This window comes from Conger conger, chromosome 14 (genome assembly GCF_963514075.1).
Source record: "Conger conger chromosome 14, fConCon1.1, whole genome shotgun sequence".
Lineage (NCBI taxonomy): Eukaryota > Metazoa > Chordata > Actinopteri > Anguilliformes > Congridae > Conger > Conger conger.
Genome location: NC_083773.1, coordinates 29113134 through 29133724, shown reverse-complemented (window position 1 = coordinate 29133724; position 20591 = coordinate 29113134). Strand labels below are relative to the sequence as shown.

The 20591-nt window shown below is 50.9% G+C and overlaps 1 protein-coding gene across 4 annotated transcripts in view; it reads left to right on the top strand.

Moving 5' to 3' along the window:
* dlgap4b (discs, large (Drosophila) homolog-associated protein 4b) overlaps window positions 1-20591 on the top strand; it is a 46710-nt gene that overhangs the window by 22694 nt on the left and 3425 nt on the right. For 3 of the 4 annotated variants that reach the window (XM_061220666.1, XM_061220664.1, XM_061220665.1), the window contains 4 exons: window positions 10887-11293; window positions 12070-12170; window positions 13750-14207; window positions 17291-17382. In XM_061220666.1, coding sequence (XP_061076650.1) covers window positions 10887-11293; window positions 12070-12170; window positions 13750-14207; window positions 17291-17382 — 1058 coding nt within the window. The remainder of the gene's footprint in view (window positions 1-10886; window positions 11294-12069; window positions 12171-13749; window positions 14208-17290; window positions 17383-20591) is intronic. The other variant, XM_061220668.1, reaches the window with a different exon arrangement.

Genomic DNA, 20591 nt, shown 5'->3' with positions numbered 1-20591 from the left:
CTCAGTTCCCTTCATGACCCCTCCATTCTATCCTGCATGCAGAGATGCAGGTCTGTGGTTTCTCAATGAAGGAGGAAGGCCAAGTTGTGTCCTTCCATCAAACTCGTTCGTTTCCTGGGAGTCCTGGAAGGGCGCCAAGACGGCTGTTTCCATGGCCATGTAGCCGTTTCACTGAACACAGACCTAAGCTTGATCGACGGACGTGGCACGAACACTGCAATTTACGTGACATGAGACCCTTCAGTATCGCAGCGTTGACTCTTCAGAATAGTAATTAGTGTAGTGTTGTGTAACACAACAAAAGCTCTGCAGCAGGTGACACAGCCCACGCTGAAAAATGAAGCCCTGGAAAACAGTGACACTGTGCGTGGGCCCTTTTTAACCCTGTCAGTATTTATGAGGAAGATTGGTGCACTGCTTTCTAAGTCGCAGTGGGGACCAGCTCTTAAAGATGGTCCCTGATCACTGCTCTCTTCCCCCTCTGAAACTGGCCTCACCTACCATGGAGTATTTCCACAAACCGCTTCTATAGGCCTTCCCTATTCCCGGTGCTGTGGAAGCCCCCCTGTGATTTACAGGGTTCATCCCGGCTGGCTTCATGGCCGTTCTGCTCGGCCAAGAAATTTTCACAAACAGATTGTGTAATACAGCCTTCGTTACCTGCTCTTTGTAGTGGGGGAGCTGGCATCATCTGCCTTTGAGATGAAAGCACCTGGAAGTCTGCCCAAGCTGGGGTATTCTGACGGCCTTCGGCTAATTTCCCCAGATACATAGCTGGGAAAGTTAGACTGCTGGCGCTCTATGACCAGGGTCTGCTCCCTCTGCTTCCAACTTTTATGCGCCTTGTGCCCACAAACAGGAATGCTACCTTGGGTAAAGACATGGGCTCAGCCCTGTTGTTTCAGGTCTGTTGCCTGAAGTGGAATTGCGGCTCGAGTCATTTTTTGGGTTCAGATTGGTAATGCCTGACAGTCTGTGGCCGCACCTCGCTCTAGCACCTGAATCCATCACTCTGCAGTTCTACCCCTCCTAATTAGAGTTGGTTGCAGTGTGGTCATACCCTGCTCTGGCACCGTAAGTTGGTAACTGTTGTCATACCTCTACCCAGTACTCAGAATTGACTGGACTGTATGCGAATACCCTGCTGAAGCACGCCTTGTCGGTCACACTGCCATCATACACCACTAGCACTCCAAAGCAGTCTGGCTGTGGTCATACCCTGATTTGGTTGCACTGTGGTCATGCACTGCTCTCGCACCCAGGGTCCGTTTCCATGCAGTCATATCCCACTCGTTGTGAATTGGCCACACTGCGGTCATACACACCCCCCAGCGGTCACGCACTGTCTTCACTCTGGCTAGGACCTGACAGCAGCGAGGGTTTTTTTTTTTTCACTTCCTGTGTGACCGCTGAGCCTCACACTAAGCATCCTGCTGAATGTTAAAACACCACTGCAAGGGTTTCCTTTTCCGCTCTGAGGAGTCCAGCATCTCCACTAGCTTTTCCGTGTCCGGCCGGATCAGTCGTAGACCTGCCAGAGCTGTCGAGCCTTCCAGGACAACGGCATGTGTACCCAAGTGTGCCTCTGCAGACCCCCAAAAGGAAACCAACTGTGTTGACCAGGTTGACACAGGATCAGCAAGGTTTGATGAAAAGACAGTGCTTGTCAATACAGGTCTATTGCTCCCATTATTGTGCTGCCTCTGCGCAATTCTGCCACCTCAGTGGAATGCTCCCAGAACTGTTGAGTTGAAATACGACTGTATAGATCAAGGGTTTTCCACCTACAGTGTTTAGTGTCTTCTAGATAGCTTGTGTTGTGGGAAATAGTTTGGTGTCATTGGTGTTGTGGTACCCTGGTTGCTCAATAAAGATCTTGTAGGAATAAACCACAGGTAATGCAAGTTACCTGTGAGTCAGTATCCAGCTGTGCTACAAAGGTTAACCAGATTTGTTAGACATACAGAGATAACATTAACAGGGCCATTGTTGTTGCCGCCGTCTTGTGACTCTTTATTTGATGAGTTGTTTTTCCTGTAAGCCCTGGGTATGTAGAGGGAAATGTGGAATAGTTTGAGGAGACTCGATAATACGACCTCCTGCTCACCATTCGCGTATAGCCATTCATATTGCACCTTTCCACATAATTATATTTCTGCATTGCACATTGTTGAATAAATTGTATTAATTTGAACCTGCATCCTCTTGACTCGCACCACTGCACACTTAGCAGTTTAGAGTCCTAACAGACATAGACAACCTAGGATACCTGCATCCCGTAGTCACTCGCTTATACACCAGTGCTGTCACAAGATACAGGATAAGTCTATCATTGTATGCTATATAGCCCGCAGGCACCTCCTAGATAGATAGATAGCGATCATATAGACATTTGCAGTTCCTTTTGTTGAACTGTTGAACCGAGGAGCAGTTGAACTTATCTTTTGGAGTCCGATAAATGAGAACAAAATTAAATCAACCCTGTTCCAGTAGCATTGGTCAGACTACACGCGTTTCCTTCAACTCTCGGATACTTCCGCCTTTAGGTGTATTCGGGGGGGTTCTTACATGTGTGTAGATCTTTGAGTGCAGCAGGCGTTTTTCTTTTCTCCAGCCCCAGGGCTCCATGCGGAGGAGCCTGGAAGGGAGCCACGCTCCACACCCGCGGGAGTGGCCCGGGCGACGGGCCAGAGCCTCGAGCGTGTCACGCTCTGAGTCAGCGCCGGCCGTCTTTCCCTTCTCCTGCCCTGCGTCTGACCCAGGCTCCGGTTCCGAGCGCCGGCCGACTCGTCCCGGCCGGTTTTTCCACTCGCCCACGGTTTTCTGTTCAGCGTGTCGGCATTAGTCAGTCAGACAGACGGACCGAGCCCCGCGGAGCCAGGGTGACTCACTCACCGCGAACGGGAGGGAACCTTTTCCCAGCCGCTAAGCCGGGAACGCAAACTCGTACTCCAAATCCGCCTCTCCATGTGCGAAGACCCTGCTGGAGCTTATTCTGTGCCATTCCTTCTGCCCCCTCACTCCCCGTGAAATATCTGCTTTACGCCTTGCGTTACTCATTGTGTTGCATTTCTTTAATTGTTCATTAAGCCCCATGTGAGTTAGCACCCCGCAAGCTGTAGAAACTATCAATTTATTTTCTGAAGCAATTCAGGGTGGGTACTTTTCTGTTGCGTTTTTGCCTTGTTGTGATTGCCCCATACGCCGTTGGGAGTGAGTCGGGTTTGCTCCATGTACTGATGCGGGAAGGCGGTGGAATAGCTGTGGGTTTCTGCTCGGACAGATCGGCGTTGGGCGGAGAAGTAGTTGGCCTGGTGCGAGAGCGTAGCATAATGACAGTTGTAAAAATTAACCTCTAAAAATGCTGTTTTTCATAAAATTGCATAATTCAGCGTTTTCCCACTGCTCCCAGGCTCTCTCTCAATGGGGTGAGCAGAAGAACATATTTCTTCTCCTTGCAAGAGAGGAACGCGAGAGAAATCGCATCTTTCTCAAGACGGTGCCTCCTGCTGCAGTGACATATGGCAGACCGCTTCAGCGCCTCCGTGAACACCGGCCGTTTCACACGTGAGCGGGTGCAACTGTGCCTGCCTGCTCTGTTAGGTAGGCACTAAAGCACAGGCTTCAACTGACGTGTTGACGCTATCGTGGAGCATGGTTTATTATGTCATAACAGGCACAGAATGCCATCCTGTATGCTGCAGGCGTCTCAGCCCTGCCAAACGTCCCGCTCTGAGGTGCAGGCAGGCCCTGTCTCTGGTCAGACTCTGCTGTTGTTGAGGTGGCTCAGTTTTTCAAAAGGGATCTTGGATTCCTCAGAACCTGGATTAAGTGCACTTGCTTGATTCATCATGACAATTCATTTTCGCTGCACGTACTTTAAAGGGATATAGCTTAAGAGATTGTGGAAGTTATCTAAAGTGGTGCACTTAGAAAATCTCTTCCCTGTTGGACTAAAGCTAGTTCTGGGACTGCGTTGTGATTGAAATTTCCTGGGCCGCCAAAGATTATTTTGAGGGATACTGCAACCCTTTTTGGACTTGATCCGTGCTGTTTGTTTTTATTGGTACGGCGTGCCCTAACCCTATTGGTGGAAGACCCCTGGCCTGCTGGTAAAGGCATGGCAACAGAATCAGTGTTGAGCAGCCTCTCTGACCCCCTTCACGTCTGCCCCCGTATTTCTGTTTGAGTGACAGTGTGCCGTCTGTGAGGTGACCCTACATGCAGACTGTAAACTAACCATGTCCCATCCCCTGTCGGCAGACTGTCTGTCTGTTCACCTGCTCACCCCTCTCCCCCTCTCCTATAGACAGGGTGGCTGTCCCCTCACCCCCTCAGCCCTACCCCCGGGTCACGAGCAGGTGTGAAACTGGCGCTTGTCGTCAAGAGTGGCAGCTGAGCGGAGGAATGCGAGCGTGAGCGGCGAGGCTGGCATTCCGACACCAGCAGCTCACAGTCCCGCCGTGTAATGATCATTAGCCTGTCAGCGGCTTTGTAATCGTTTCTCTTTACTGCCACGGTTTAGCCTGAGGCCAGGGGAAAAGGCAGCGAGTTGGAGCGTGAGGGAGCTGGGGAGAGCCGACAAGAGGGCCGTGTCAGCGCTGTAACATTAATGCTTTTGCGCACTGTAACATTAGCGCATTAGCATGTCTCCCCACATCGTCTCTTGTGCACTTTAGCCTGGTGGGAGCCTAACTTGTACACTTTAGGCCTAGCGGCAGCCTAACTTGTACACTTTAGCCTAGCGGCAGCCTAACTTGTACACTTTAGGCCTAGCGGCAGCCTAACTTGTACACTTTAGGCCTAGCGGCAGCCTAACTTGTACACTTTAGCCTAGCGGCAGCCTAACTTGTACACTTTAGCCTAGCGGCAGCCTAACTTGTACACTTTAGCCTAGCGGCAGCCTAACTTGTACACTTTAGCCTAGCGGCGGCCTAACTTGTACACTTTAGCCTAGCGGCGGCCTAACTTGGACACTTTAGCCTAGCGGCGGCCTAACTTGTACTCTTTAGCCTAGCGGCGGCCTAACTTGTACGCTTCAGCCTAGCGGCGGCCTAACTTGTACGCTTCAGCCTAGCGGCGGCCTAACTTGTACGCTTCAGCCTAGCGGCGGCCTAACTTGTACGCTTCAGCCTAGCGGCGGCCTAACTTGTACGCTTCAGCCTAGCGGCGGCCTAACTTGTACGCTTCAGCCTAGCGGCGGCCTAACTTGTACACTTGAGCCTAGCGGCAGCCTAACTTGTACTCTTTAGCCTAGCGGCAGCCTAGCGTGTACACTTTAGCCTAGCGGCAGCGTGACTGACCACCGCACTGTGAGGCAGCTTTGAGCCGCGTCCTCACAGTGCTCAGTACAGATCTGAATTTGAAAACGGTCACCTCGCCTCACGGCATTCCTGGCATCCAAGTGGCTGGAACGGCCTGCTGCACAGTCAGCCTTTCTGTTCCCTGCAACTTCTGCGTGCAATGCACTCATTTTATTTATCTTGTTTTGTAACCGTGAGAGCCGCTCGATCCGTTCTAATCTGATTTCAGATGGCTATTCCCTAACAGAATGTGCACTGTGAGCTTTATCAAGCACGACCAGCCTATGAGGTGGAGCTACTTTGCCGTCACAAAATGCCTTCCAAATCCGTGCGAGCCCGTCACTCGTTTGTGAACTGGCCGGCTTCTTCGCTGGACCCGCTTAGCCCCAATTAGCCCCTGAACTCGGACTCGCTGTGCTTTTGGAGAACACGTACGGCTAAATTAATTAGCCTTATTAAGTTTTTTTTGGAACAGGCCCGTGAAAGCCAAATCCGTGGGAAGTGTATGGTTCTGTGCGAATGTGCACAAAACCACAGGGAAATACACTTACCGACTTGAGAATGCTTACCAAGTTGCGTCAGTTTTGTTGTTTATGATTTTTATATTTACAGTCCGCATAGAGCAATTTGTCTGCATCTAAAAAAGATTATTTAAACCTGTGGTGTGATGCAAGTACTCCACAGATCTGCTGATCTGAGATCAGTCAGGGGGGAGTGGGGCCGAGGCTCAACAGGTTGGATCCTCAGTGACTGACTAGAGTATCTCTTTGCGTGCCGGAGCTGGCCGTTCGTCCACACAGTCGCCTGTGCAGGCACTGCTGATGGCAGGAGTCGAGGCTGAATCAGCGGGACAGGAGTCTGAGTGCCTGGCGCGTGGCAGCAACCCAAAAAGCCCGACACCGCACCGCCGCTCCTGCTGAGGAACGCCAAAACCCCCTTCCTCTTTCACCAGCAAACCGAGAACCGTACACGTACCCATATCTGTCAAATCCGCCCGGCGTGCTGACTGAGAGATTTAAGAAGCACGGGGACTCTTCCTCAGGCTCTGTTAGCTCAAACTGCAAGTAGGTCAACGAATGCGGGGGTGGGGGGTGGAAGCTGTGATTTACAAACGGAGCGCTGCTGTATGTAAAGGCCGTGTGATGAGCTTGATGATGGGGTATAGTGATTGGTTGTTCGGTTGTCCAGGAGACGGGATCAGCAATCTGTTGGGCATTTACAATTATAGGTTTCTATTTGTTGATTGTACAGTTCTCAGATTCTTATATCAGACGAGCGTTAAGCGTTAAAGCTTTCTATATGTGTTCGTTTTGTATGGTTTTATTGCATAGGATGAGCTGGGTTAGCATTGCGTCGGTTTCAGGCATGCGCGGAATCCGTATCGCCCCCGGTGAGAAATGTCTCAGTCTGGCAGCAGGCCCGGGGAAGGAGTGCGTCGAAACTCAAGCGATACGCCGATCTGTGGCGCATTGTGTTAGCAGTCGTCACCCGCGCACAGCGTGACCTAGCCCTGTGCCCCGGGTCATCGCTGCGACACAGCAGCGGATAACTGCAGTGACATCTCTACAGCGCTCTTCTGTTACTACTGCCGCCTCACGGCCAACTGTGAATGGCGTCAGATTACTTCACTTTTTCTGTTTGGTTGATGTTTAGTGTTTAGCTTTTGGCTCAATGATTTTCCAGCTTCAGCCGAGTGTTTTGGGGCAGCAGCTCCTGTGGATTCATCATGGGCTTTAAAGTCCTTTGGAGGGACCATGATGTACTGAGGCCAGTTCTCAGGCCGCATTCCATTTCTCCTAATATGGTCGGGGGTTCGATCCGTCGCTATGGAACTTTATGAATTGTGTTTTTGTATATATCCTTTTTGAACAACATCCTCTTGAGAGAATGAAACGGGACTTTATCACTTGTCTTTACCGATGGAAATGTTTTTACAGTCTTGAAAATATGCAGAAAGTTCAATCTGTCATCGTGCTGAATTGCTGTGTTCCTCCCAGCACATAGCAGCCATTCCTGGTTTTGCTCGAAGCAGCTACAGGGCATGATCAGGAACCCACCAATGGAGTGGCTCTCGGTGCATTTGCCTGCATGTCATAAGATGTGGACTGGATCAGGGCATTGTGCATGGGGAGTGTTTGCATCCCTGCCTCAGTGGTACCTCATCCCTGCCCCTGGTGTCCCCTGGTGCCTACAGCAGGGGGTGATTATAGTCCACGCTGTGGTCACGTTCATGCCAACCACACCCAAACCTCCCAGCGCTCTGGCCCTCTCTCCCCGTTCCACGAGAAACAACACCCTCACTCGCACTACAACAGGAGGGAGTCTCTCACATTAAAACCGCTGGTCTGGCGCATTAACATGAGCCTGTGTAGCAGGAGTGCTTTATGGAAGGAAGGTGCCATCTCTCGCGTCAAGTTCGGCTAGGAAAGCAGAGGCTGTTCTGTCCATGAAACGGACCAGCAGGGCCTAAATTAAGGCCAACGTGGGCTGGCGTCGGTATTCCCCGTCATCACACCGTCTACAATCGTTTCATTGTTTTGATATTGAAAGCCTGTAGAGATTTTTTGCCGAAGATTTATGTGTTTGCGAGTTACGTTATGTCCTTCTGTTTATCATCCTGTCAGAAGAGGGGAGGGATGAGGACTCTTAGCGGAATGATGCCCATTTGTTTCCATCCTGGAATAGTGCATGCAGAGTGCTTTGAGTATTTCAATTTAACCATTAGCCATAGTCGGAGAGTATCTGACATTTGCGTGTGTTTACGTTTACTTGCCGTTTTAGCTGGTAAGTGCTACACCGCCATGATGCTACGTATTTGAAAATGACCTTCTGGTCCATCTTGGGCTTATCCGCGTGGCCAGTATGTTTTGAAAGGGCTATTTAGTTGGAGAGCTATTTATTCCCTCTTAAGGGCCCATTTGAAACTATGCTAGCCTGTGGTGATGAAAAAACAAAGATATTTTCGGTTTATCAATGTGAAATTCTACATGCACACAAGCAGGCACAGTAGTCACGTCAGATCTTGTAAGATAGTGTGGTCTTTATTGGTGAGGGCTCAGGTATAAATGGTGTTTTTGCAAAGCAGTGCAGCCTGCTGGTGATGTCATGGGTCAGGGTTTTTGTGAACTGCAACCGAGTCGAGGAGACAATGCCTCCGATTCATCATCTGCATGCCAGCTACGGTCACAAGCGTCCCTTTGAGTTTCTGTACAACTGGTTGTGCGAGTACATCAGGGGTCTATGAACCAGGCCGCAGCCTTTGTCTACCCGTTCCCCGGCTGGGTGCTGGCCAGTTACCCCACGGAGAGTGGAACAGGGAGGTGGGACTCCTCCGTATGAGCTCTATGCCTGACAGTGTGTGTGTGTGGCAGTTATCCCTGATTCTATCTGTGTCTGTGTGTGTCTGTGTGTGTCTGTGTGTGTCTGTGTGTGTCTGTGTGTGTCTGTGTGTGTCTGTGTCTGTCTGTGTCTGTGTCTGTCTGTGTCTGTCTGTGTCTGTCTGTGTCTGTCTGTGTCTGTCTGTGTCTGTGTCTGTCTGTGTCTGTCTGTGTCTGTCTGTGTCTGTCTGTGTGTGTCTGTGTGTGTCTCTGTGTGTGTCTGTCTGTCTGTCTGTCTGTCTGTCTGTCTGTCTGTGTGTGTGTGTGGCACTTATCCCTGACTGTGTATGTGCGTGTGTGGCAGTTATCCCTGATGGTGTGTATATGATCTTTATCCCAGACAGTGTTTGTATGGCTGTTATCCCTGATTCTGTGTGTATGGCAGTTATCCCTGATGGTGTGTGTATGATCCTTCACCCATGCGAATGTGTATATGACACATAATTGTGTGCTTAATTATGAATTTGGGATGCCTTAGTTTCTAAAGCTGTGCTGTAGCATTTTAAATAATCTTCCTCCCTGTGACCCATGGTGAACCTGGCGTTGAGTGGGGCCAGTGTCCAGTGGTGCAGTCGCCCGGTCAGCTGGTGTCGTTCTCACCGTGATTGGGGTGACGGCAGCTCCAGTCTGTGGGTGCATTCCGGCCTCTGGCTCGTTTCCCATCAGTAATGTGGGCGCGTTACCGCCTTTCCCTGAGTCAGCAGAGCCCCGGCCTTCAGCCGGAGGTGCGGGAGCCTGGGAAAAAGCCGGCGGACTGCACAACCCGTGCCGGGTTTTAATGCCATTGGAATGACGTGTCTCCTGCCAGCTCAGATCAACGGCCTCTTTGTCAGTGGAAGAGCCTGACAGTGCGGCTCTTTCACGCATGCAGTTTCAGGTTGCGTGTTTGCATTACTTTCATATCTTCAACGTTCTCTGGTGTCAAAGGCTGAATATTCACCCAGTCATCGGCAGCATTGCATTACCCTTCCCATAACACGCATGAGGCTTAGCGTCGTGACGGAACAGAGTCTACAGAAACGAAATGCAATATATAGAGACTTAATGTATGGTTATTTTGATGGTAAAACCAGTGGAGTGTAAATCACAGTTGGGCAAAGAAAGTGCTGTAGTATAACTGTGTAATCAAGCTCTGACTGAATCTTGTATGCATTAGCCTAGGAGTGATATTATCTTTTATGGGTTTCTGCGCCCTGGCATGAGATAATGTAGTCCGCATATAATGCATTGCAAGTACTTGTGTAGGCCTGTGGAGCCAGGTAGCACTGTGTCTAAGGAAGCGTGTGATTTTCCTCTGATGGTCTATTGGTTTAGAGGGAGAGGGGGAGGAGCCGTGTGACTGCCGGAGGGGAGGAGTCAGGGCTCTGTTCAGGCACGGGAGAGCTGGTGGAGCCCCGCCCCCTCCCACAGCTGCCCTCCCCTAATGAGGCCACAGGGAGGAAATTAAAGTCAGGAGCTAATTGTCCCTGCTTCCTGTTTGGGCCTGTGGCCCGCTCTTTGCCCCCTCCTCCCCCCTCCCCGCGGGGCTGCAGACTGAAAGGCAGTATTCAGGGAGAGGTCATGCGCTCCCCTACGCTGTCCCACACACATGGCCTCGGGCAGGCCCGACAGGCCTGACAGGCCTTTTCTTCTGTTCAAGAGCCCACCAGCTAACATCCAGCTAGCGCGGACGTGTTGTCCAGTGTTAGCTCCCGCCTGGGTTCATGTCCTTCAGCTAACACCCTGCTAGCACGGCCGCGTCGTCCGGCGTTAGCGCCCTCCTGGGTTCATGTCCTTCAGCTAACACCCCGCTAGCACGGCCGCGTCGTCCGGCGTTAGCGCCCGCCTGGGTTCATGTCCTCCAGTTAATCCGTAAGCTGTTGCTTGTGATGTTTTTCTGCTAATTGGGCTGCCGGCGGTGTTTTTCGGTCGCTGGGTCACGCGAGTGATTTGCGCTAAGGCTACCGTTCAGTGTGGCCTTCCCCAGTAATGGGGTCAGTTAAAGCGCTAGCTCTCAACTGTGGTCTGGAGCAGGGTCTAAGTTTTTATAGTTTAATTAAATTAAAGCACAGCACGCACCACTTCAGTTTGTGGCTAATTTAAAGGTGAAAAGAAACCCACCAACCCTGAAGCTCTGCAGGAAGAGGGTCGTGGAGCACTGAAGTACAGTATGCTAACATGGACACCGGTTCTGTCGACCTAACCCTCTGCCCCTCTCTTCCCGCAGTCTCCACCTGCATAACCACCTGTAAGAAGACCGCCCCGCCCCCCGTGCCCCCCCGCACCACCTCCAAGCCCTACATCTCGGTGACGGTGCAGAGCAGCACCGAGTCGGCGCAGGACACCTACCTGGACAACCAGGACCGCAAGAGCGAGGCCAACAGCCAATCGGGCCGCAGCAACTCATCCGACAGCCTCGACAGCACCCGGGCCAGCGGCCTGGCCAAGGGCCACCGGGCCCCGCCTCCTGTGGCCGCCCCCCGCGACCCCCCGCCCCCCGCCAGCCCGCCTCCCAGAGACGCCCAGCACGGCTCCCAGCATGACACCCTGAGGAGAGCCAAGGGCACCCTGACCGCCGAGGAGCCCCGAGCCGAGCCCCTGCCCCGGAGGAAGCTCTCGTCCATCGGCATACAGGTCAGAGCTTCTGTCCACCTGCCTTATTTGGAGAATCATTTGCTTTGAGTGACACTGCTTTGAACAAATCAGTGTTTTTTCTGTAGCTTGCAAAGCCTTTTAATTGGTTCAGACAAGTGACAGTGCAGTGAAATCTGACCTATCGTTGGGACTCGACATCCTTAAGGGTCCAGTTGCCTGTGAGCATCTTATCAGTTTAGAGTTAACTGGCTTGCAACGCTCCAAATATTATGTTAATATTCAGTTAAATATTAAATATAGCAGCAGCCTTTCACTGGTTTAATGGCGATTTGGAGATTCTGTTTTTTACTTTTTTTTCATCAGGTTTGATACTGAAGATGATAATAAAAAAATTTCAGCTCCTTGCATCGAGATCTTGTGTTTAGATGGTGAATCATGCTAACAGTGGTTTTCAAATGACCCATGAAAAATAGCGAGTCAGTGTTGTGTATCTACAGATTGAGTTACCCCCCCCTCAAAAAAAAAAGTCTTAATGGATGAATAAGGCAGTGCCTTATTTCTGTGTTTGGTGTTGCTCCATGGGAAATTAGTCTTGTGGAACTTGTACAGAAAGGTCTTGTGTAATTACAGGGCTTGGATTGGCTCGTGGTTGCCCTGGGCGAGCGTGTGGCTTTTATCCAGTTTTTTATTTCACACCACATTCCCCTTTTTAGGCTCCCAGCATTTGCTGATGTAATAGTCGTCATGGATCACTTTAGATGCATTTATCAACAAAAAATGGTCTGAAAGCGTTGTGCTCTTTCATTGGTCGATAGGTGGACTGTGTTCAGCCGGCCCCGAAAGAGGAGACTCCGCCTCCACCCCCGCCTCCGGCCAGATTCCAGTCCATCGGAGTGCAGGTGGAAGACGGCTGGGAGTGAGTAGCACTCTCCCCAATCGTTCCCCAATCGTTCCCCATCGTTCCCCATCGTTCCCCATCGTTCCCCATCGTTCCCCATCACTCCCCATCTTTCCCAATCGTCCCGTTTCCTGCTAGAGGCTGCGCGTGTGAGATTTTCCCATGGCAAAACGCACAGGGCCGTTTGGTGGAAGGCCGGAGAGAACCGCAACGAAGCTTACTAGAAAAGCACTACTGTGCTAGCCTGTGCTAGCCTTCCCATATCCTGTGCCACCCACTCATTCCATCACAATGCTCACCATTGCTCTCTCAATCTGCGTCCTAGAACAATGCGCTTACGGGAGTGGTGATATGCATGAGAAAGTTCAGCTGTGTGTCGTAGACTTCCCCTCGCCCTCCACCACAGTCAAACACACATGGGACTAGGTAATGAACAGACATAGAAGTGCCACTTTTACATTTTAAATTCCGTCTTTAAATGCGTTCAGAGTAAAGGTGTGTCAGTCACGGTAAGATTATTCCCGCCGGGTGGAGACCCAGGGAAGCAGGGCAGCACCGCGCGATGACCGCGTTCTTCTCTCCGGTCCCCTGACACGACCGCTACGCTCGGCCGACCGCGGCCCCCGCTTTATGAGGGCTCTCCTCAGCCCGGCGCAAAGTAGCCGAGCGTGCTATCGAGGCGGGGGACCTCCGCGACCACGCGTCCGAAATCACACACGCTCCCACACGTGCGCAACGTCAGCCGGCTTTCATTTCAGTGTAACTCGCTGAACCGAAACGATTTTCTCAGAAATAATTTTGCCCTACAAGCCTGCGCCTGTCCTGCACGGAGCCATCGAACAGACTAATCGAAAAATCTTTAGTTTTTCCGCCCCGCTAACATAAATTGTTTTCTTTTTCCGAAAGGCGCCCTCTTCCCCCACACACCCACACCGCTGTCTGCGGCATCATATTTCATCCGAGACGCGCGTCTCTTCTCGGCTGACCTCTTCAGATTGCATTTCCACCCGTGATGTGATTTTCCATCGTTCACCGTTTCCTGCTCGGCCCCTGGTCTGCGGGCCTTCTGGCTCTCCAAACCGCCCCACCCCCATACATTTTTGCATTTATTTGTATATATATTTTTTCTCTTCTTTTCCTTCTGTAAACTACATGGATGACTGATAAGAGCCAAGTGGAGGCTTTGATGAAGTTGCTTACGGAGTACCTCCTGGCAGGACCATGTCCTCTTATATTTACATACAATATTTGCATTGGCCCTGCAGAACTCTCCCCGCTTCAAGCCACTGAAACGTCATGTTCCACATGGAATATCACACATTCAACAGTCAAAAGGGAACTAGTAAAATGTTGGGATACAGGTAGTAGCTGGTGGCTGCTAAGATAAGATGGAATAAAACTGCATTCAAAATGCGGTCTTGTGAGTTCTCCCTCTCTGTGCGAGCGCGTGTGAGTGAATTTGGCGTCTGTGTATGCAGTACTGTGACCTTCTGTCTGTGTGTCTGTGAGAGCTGTCAGTACTGTCTGTGTGCAGTATTGTGACCTCTCTCTCTTCCTCTTTCTCTCTTTCTCTTTCTCTCTCTTTCTCTCTGTTCAGGCTCAGTCGCTCCAGCAGCATGACGTCCAAACAGGAAACGGACTCCGACACCCAGGACCTCCCCAACTACACGCCCGCGGCCAAGCCCGGTGAGAAGACCATGGTGAACAGCGCCTGCCAGTCCACAGACTCGCCCGTGTCACATCCCCAGGGCAACGGGGAGGGCGGGGCCGGGGCCGGGCGCCAGCCCCCCGGCCGCACGGCCACGCGCAGCAGCTCCTCCTCCTTCTCGGAGAGCCTGGACCCCGCCCTGGACCCCTCGTCCCTGCCCCCGCCCGACCCCTGGCTGGAGAGCGGGAACGGCAGCGCCCCCAGCGGGGCCCCCCAGCCCGGCGCCCCGGCCTGCCGCAGGGACGGACACTGGTTCCTCAAACTGCTGCAGGCCGAGACCGGCCGCATGGAGGGCTGGTGTCAGCAGATGGAGCAGGAGACCAAAGACAACCAGCTCACCGAGGAGGGTAAGGCCGCTGACACTGACCTGGGGACAGCCTGCTTCCACAGCTACACCCCGCATCGCCACCGCACGGCCGGTGAAACTGATCTGGGAGCAGCTGCTCCTTTTCTAAACTTGGCACTGCTGCCAGAACGGTTGAGGTTTCAGCATGTACAGCGCCCTTCTTTGCTACTACTTGAACTGACCGAGAAACAGTTTCAAGCCACACAGCATTGTGATAACTGCAGGGTTAATGAGAAAGTGAGTCAGCCAGGTGCCCGGCTCTGCTGTTGATACTTGCTCTCCTGACTTGCGTCAGCAGCTTTTTATCGTGCTAAATCTCTCTTGTTTTGGCACCTATGCTTTTGAGCTGTGCAATGATTGGTTGATTTCCTGCTTGTTTGGTTCCTTTTTATTCCTGCGAGTCACTCCAAACAAGGCAATAAAATAAAGTAAGTGATTAATTAAGATAAGTATTTAATTCCCCCGCAACAGCCCAAACGCCTGGGGCTGACAGGCCGTTAACTCCAGAGTTGCTCTGTTGAGCTAGCGGCCCCATTAAAAGGGAGATCACGGGTTCAAACAGGCCTCCAAACAGGGCAGAGGCACACAGCGCTAACCCAGCCTCCAAACAGGGCAGAGGCACACAGCGCTAACCAAGCCCCCAAACAGGGCAGAGGCCCACAGCGCTAACCAAGCCCCCAAACAGGGCAGAGGCACACAGCGCCAACCAAGCCCCCAAACAGAGCAGAGGCCCACAGCGCTAACCCAGCCTCCAAACAGAGCAGAGACAAACAGTGCTGACCCATAGTGGTGCCAGCCATCCAGAGGCTATAAACTGTAGTCCAGATAACTCAATGTACCTGGCTCGTTTGCTCAAAATTATAAATGAGCGCCTTTGTTTTGTTGTTGTTGCCTCAGCAAATCCTTAGATTTGCTTCTTTCCCCCTTAAACGCTGCTGAAAGAACCGAGACCTTTGACCGGGACAATCCAGCCAATCTGTTTATCCCCCTTGCCGAGGTGCGGCCGCAAATCTGCGGCTAAGCGCGGGGTTGGCATCCGCGGCCCGTCCAATTAGGCGTAAGGACACTCGGGCCAGGATTAGCGGCAAGGCGCTAATGCCCGCTCTCATTCCTGCAGACGCACCGCCGCGGTGCGCTGGATCAGGGGGAATTAACGGAGATGAGCCCAGCTCCACGGTGTTTCACGGACACGCATCCTGCACCACGACCCCAGCCCTCCTTCTCTTTCACGGGGGAAAAATGATTTAACATGGAGAGAAAGGCAAATTCAAATTGTCTTTTGTCCCTGTTTCAAAACATTTTGTTATTTGTTTTTAAAAAGGCTGCTGCCTTTGTTTATGGGCACCGTGGGGCGATACATTATGGGATCACTGGCCGTCTTTCTGAAAGGTCAGTTAAACCTCTGTAACCCGGGGGGTGAGTGTGACTGAGTGGGACAGTGTGTAATTGCCTGTAATTCCCCCCGAGTGGGAGCGGTTCCCTGGGCAGCGACGTTGTGCAGGACTGCACACCGGGCCCTTGGTCATGACTGAGTTGTGGGATGCGCAGTCCTCCCAGGTTAGCTGGTGCACTGTGGCTGCTGCCTGGCTCAGGCGCTGAGACCTGCACTGACGGAATGATCCAGACCAGACAGTTACAGTCAGGGAGTCTATATTGTTCACTCGTGAAAACAAAGCCCTTTGAAATGGAGTTTGTTCATTTCGGATGGCTAGCGGATCAAACTAATATTCTGGACGTTCTGTGGGCCACGAAGACAAACTCATTGAAAAATAGATGCTGCTAGGCGACAGGCGCAGTGCAGTCTGTGGCCTGGCTGACTCTTTAGCCGTACGCGAGCCCACCCGTGTGGGTGGGGGTCCCATCCTGGCTCCGTCACGACCCTCGTCCCTTCTCCGTCTGTTACTCTGGATGCAGCAGAGAATATGAAAGTGTATGTCGCCAGCCGGCAGGCAGATAGGAGTCAATTGTCTGCTTGGGTTTCTTCTCCGTTCCCGTCTGACATCAGACAACGACACCGGATCCTCTCCACAGAACACACTCCCCACTCCCCTCCCCTCCCCCTTCCCCCACTGGGCTGAGAGACAGGAGCCCGCCCTGGCCCTGCTGCGGACCAGCAGACTCAGACAAACACACACAGCGAGAGCGTAAGAGACAGATGGACACAGAGAGCATCTGTGTACGTGCAGTATGTGTGTATCTATGTGGGAGGATAGACCCTTTGTTTTTCCCGTTGTTACATCCTATAATCCACCTGCACTACAATAACCAGGTGTGTGCTAATGGATGTAGCACTAAGCCACTTCAACAACAACCACAGCCTCAAAGAAGACCCAGTTAAGTTAAAAAAAAAACTAAATGAATGCAATATAAATGACCCATTTATGTTGCAAAAACCATAGATATATCTATCCTAAAGATGTTAAAAACATATATATGAGCTGAGGATGCAAGGTCTCAGCAGGTAGTCTGTGTGTAGATGGAACCCACACCAGAATAGAAAATGTCTCTACTGTGAAAATCTAACCACCAGTCCAAAAAGTCCAACCACCACCTCCAAAAATAGGAGTTGGAGTAATCACTTGTTGCAGGCAATCTAATAAGCACGGTATAAAATAGATCCTTGCCAATACAATAAAAAAATTGCAAGGGAAAACAGTGGAGTAGAAAGTGTATCTGTGTGTAACTCGGTGAGTGAGAGAGTTCTGGAGGGCAAATGTAAATCTGGTATGCAAATGGCAGCTTGGAGCAGATGCCAGATTAATCCTGTTACTCTGTCAGCAACTTTATAAAAGACTCCAGTTACTGCTTATCAGATGTCCATGTGGTTGGGGAGGGGTTTGATCAGGCTGCTGTCGGTTCCTCACACCTAGGGCTAAACTCCAAAAACAAGTCTTAATAATAGTCTACAGTTTCTTTCTCTCTCAGCCCTGCTGTGACTGGCTGAAGCCGCTGTGTGTGTCTTTGCAGTGCTGATTGGCTGAGGCCGCTGTGTCTCTCTCTCAGTCCTGCTGATTGGCTGAGGCCGCTGCGTGTGTGTCTCTCAGCCCTACTGATTGGCTGAATCCGCTGTGTGTCTCTCTGCAGTGCTGGGGAAGGTCCGTAGCGCAGTGGGCTGTGCGCAGCTCCTCATGTCTCAGAAGTTCCAGCAGTTCAGAGGACTCTGCGAGCAGAACCTGGTGAGTACACTCTCCCACCATGCCCCTGTGAAGTCACCACCTCCACAGCCATTCGTCTCACGTTCATAACCAGCATTATTGACTTTATCCAAAGACCCAGGCGGTCATTGAGTGGCTGCGTTGCTATTTCTGCTGCATGTACAGTGCCCTCCATAATGTTTGGGACAAAGACCCATTGTTCATTTATTTGCCTCTGTACTCACATGTGGTTTAAGTGCACATTTTTGATTCACCATGTAGAAATTACTGCAGTGTTTATACAGTCGCCCCATTTCAGGGCACCATAATGTTTGGGACATAGTAATGTTATGTAAATTAAAGTAGTCGTGTTTAGTATTTTGTAGCATATTCTTTGCATGTAATGACTGCTTGGGGTCTGTGATTCATGGACATCACCAGTTGCTGGGTGTCTTCTCCGGGGATGCTCTGCCAGAGCAGGCTCATGCTTGTTTTAGGGGCTAGACCCCTTGAGTTCTCTTCAGCATATGAAAGGCTCAATTGGGTTCAGATCGGGTGCTTGCCTTGGCAGCTCTAGAATTGGCCATTTTTTAGCTTTGAAAAACTCCTTTGTTGCTTTAGCAGCATGTTTGGGTCTTGCTGTAGAATGAACCACTGGCCAGTGAGATTTGAGGCATTCGCTTAAACTTGTGGTTTAGATGCGTCTATATACTACAGACAGGCCATAACACCCCCACCACCGTGTTTCACAGATGAGGTGGTATTTGTTCCATCTTAGGCAGTTCCTTCTCTCCTCCATACTTTGCTCTTGCCATCACTCTGATATAAGTGAATTTTCCTCTCCGCCTACAAGACCTTTTTCCAGAGCTGTGGTTGCTCTTAAGTAATTTGTGGCAAACTCTAACCTGGACATCCTGTTTGTGCGGCTAACCAGTGGTTTGCATCTTGCAGTGTAGCCTCTATTTCTGTTCATGAAGTCTTCTGTGGACAGTGGCCTTTGACACTCCTGAAGAGTGTTTCTGATCTGGCAGATGCTGTAAACTGAACAGTACTTTCTGGGGTCCTTGCAGGTTGTTAACTTGAGTAGCTGATCTAGGTTTCATTCTCAAAAGGCAGTTTTGTTCAACGACTTCAGCAGAAGCAAGTGTGTAATAAAGAAGAGTTGAAGACAAATAAATGTTCCTACATCTGCCATGCCGGTTCTCAGATTACACAGATTCTGTTCCTGAGAGCAGCGGTTCTCTGATCTTGGCCCACTGCGGGTTTCAAACTCATTAGGCCCACTGTCCGGGCCACAGGTGTGGGCCCCTCTTTGTCCCAGTGCTGTTGAGCCCTTCCAGTGCGAGGGTTTGGGAGGGGTCTGGCTCCGATCAGTAAGGACTCTTGAAAAACCTATGTGCGCTTTACTTCAAACTGAAAGTTGAAGGCTGAACTTTCCTCAGAGGGCTTTTGTAATTGGGCTGGTTTATTTGTTTCCCAAAACTTTATTTTTTGAAGTCTCTTTTATCCCTGTCCAGTGAACTGCAATTATAAACAAGTTTATTTATGCTCCTTATTCAAGCAACCTTCAACATCCTTGAATTTTCTTGAGGGGGAAAAAAGGACTTTGTGTTTGAATTGTAAGTTGTTAAGGATGTTGTGTGGGTGTGGGGAGCTGCTTGGGACCCCTGCTCTGTTGGAGTGTCCTTAATCCCCGTTCAGTCTGGGGGTTTTGGGGAGGGGTGTGCAGATGGCCATGGGATGGGAGGTACAGCCGGACTCGGGCGATGCTGAGGGAGCTTATCAAAAGGGAGGGAATGGATCCAGAGACGGATTAGCAGACCCTGCCCCCGCTTGTCCCAGGTTGTGTACTCCTCCAAGGTTGTTCTACTGTACGAGGCACTGCTGCTTCCCAGGCCCTGTAATGAGCTGCATCGGGCACTCTGCTGCTTGATCAATTCCACTGAACCAGGCTGACCTCTCCTTGTCCCTTTGGCTGCTTGTCCTCCTGCCAATTTCCTGCTTCTCATTCCGTTACCTCTAACCCCCCAATTCTTTAAAATCCCTCCCTCATCCCTCATTCCAGAAATGCTGGTTTGCACAGGGGATGTGTAAATCCATAGAAATCCCCCCTGTATGCGCGCACACACATACACACACTCACACACACACACCCACACACACACACACACACACACACACTCAATCACACACACACAGTCAATCACACACACACACTCACTCACTCACGCACTCACACACGCACTCACACACGCACTCACACACGCACTCACACACGCACTCACACACGCACTCACACACACGCGCACACACACGCGCACACACTCTCACGCTCACGCTCACGCTCACTCTCACTCACACACACACACACACACATTCTCACATACACACACACACACATTCTCTCACACACACACACACACTCACACACACATTCTCACTCTCACACACACACACGCACACATTCTCACACACACACACACTCTCTCACACACACACACACACACACACACACACACACACACACACACAGACACACACACACACTCACACTCACACACACACACACACTCACACACACACTCACACTCACACACACACACACACACTCGCTGTCTTTTGTGCGTCCCGACAGCTCTTTCTCGTAACAGCGCTGTGAGTCATCGCATTCTCTGAACGCGCTGGAAGTTCCTGTGCATTGAAACGCACTCATTCATAAATGAGTAACGGTGAGTCCTGAATGACACACCAGGCCAAACATTCTCTCAGTGTCAGGAGCCAGACTCTTTTAGTGGGACTTGCCACAGCAAGATTTATGGGGTTTGGGGTCCACAGTAAAGGCTCTTAAATGGTCTGGAACTCAGGGTGTGTATGTGGTCTGTGGAGCGGCTTGACAAAGGTACTCGCTTGTTTTGTCAAAGTTGAAGGCAATTTTGTGTACTCCCAACAAACAGCCCCTAGGACACAAGTATTTTTCAAAGCCTTTGGTGTACAAGGCAGAGATCTGACATAAAAAAAGCATGTACATTTGTTTTAACAATTGTTATAGAACCTACAATTTGTTGATATTACATGCCCCCCTGAGGTCACTTGTATTTCTGTAGCCTGCAAATGTTTTAAATATTTCTATTGAAAAATGGCTTGGGCGGCAGCGTCTATGTAGCGGGGTGACTGGCAGCAGCACGTGGGCCTTGTTGGAATGCAGAAGCTGAATGGCATGTCTTTTCTTGATGGATCCTGCTCTCACATTG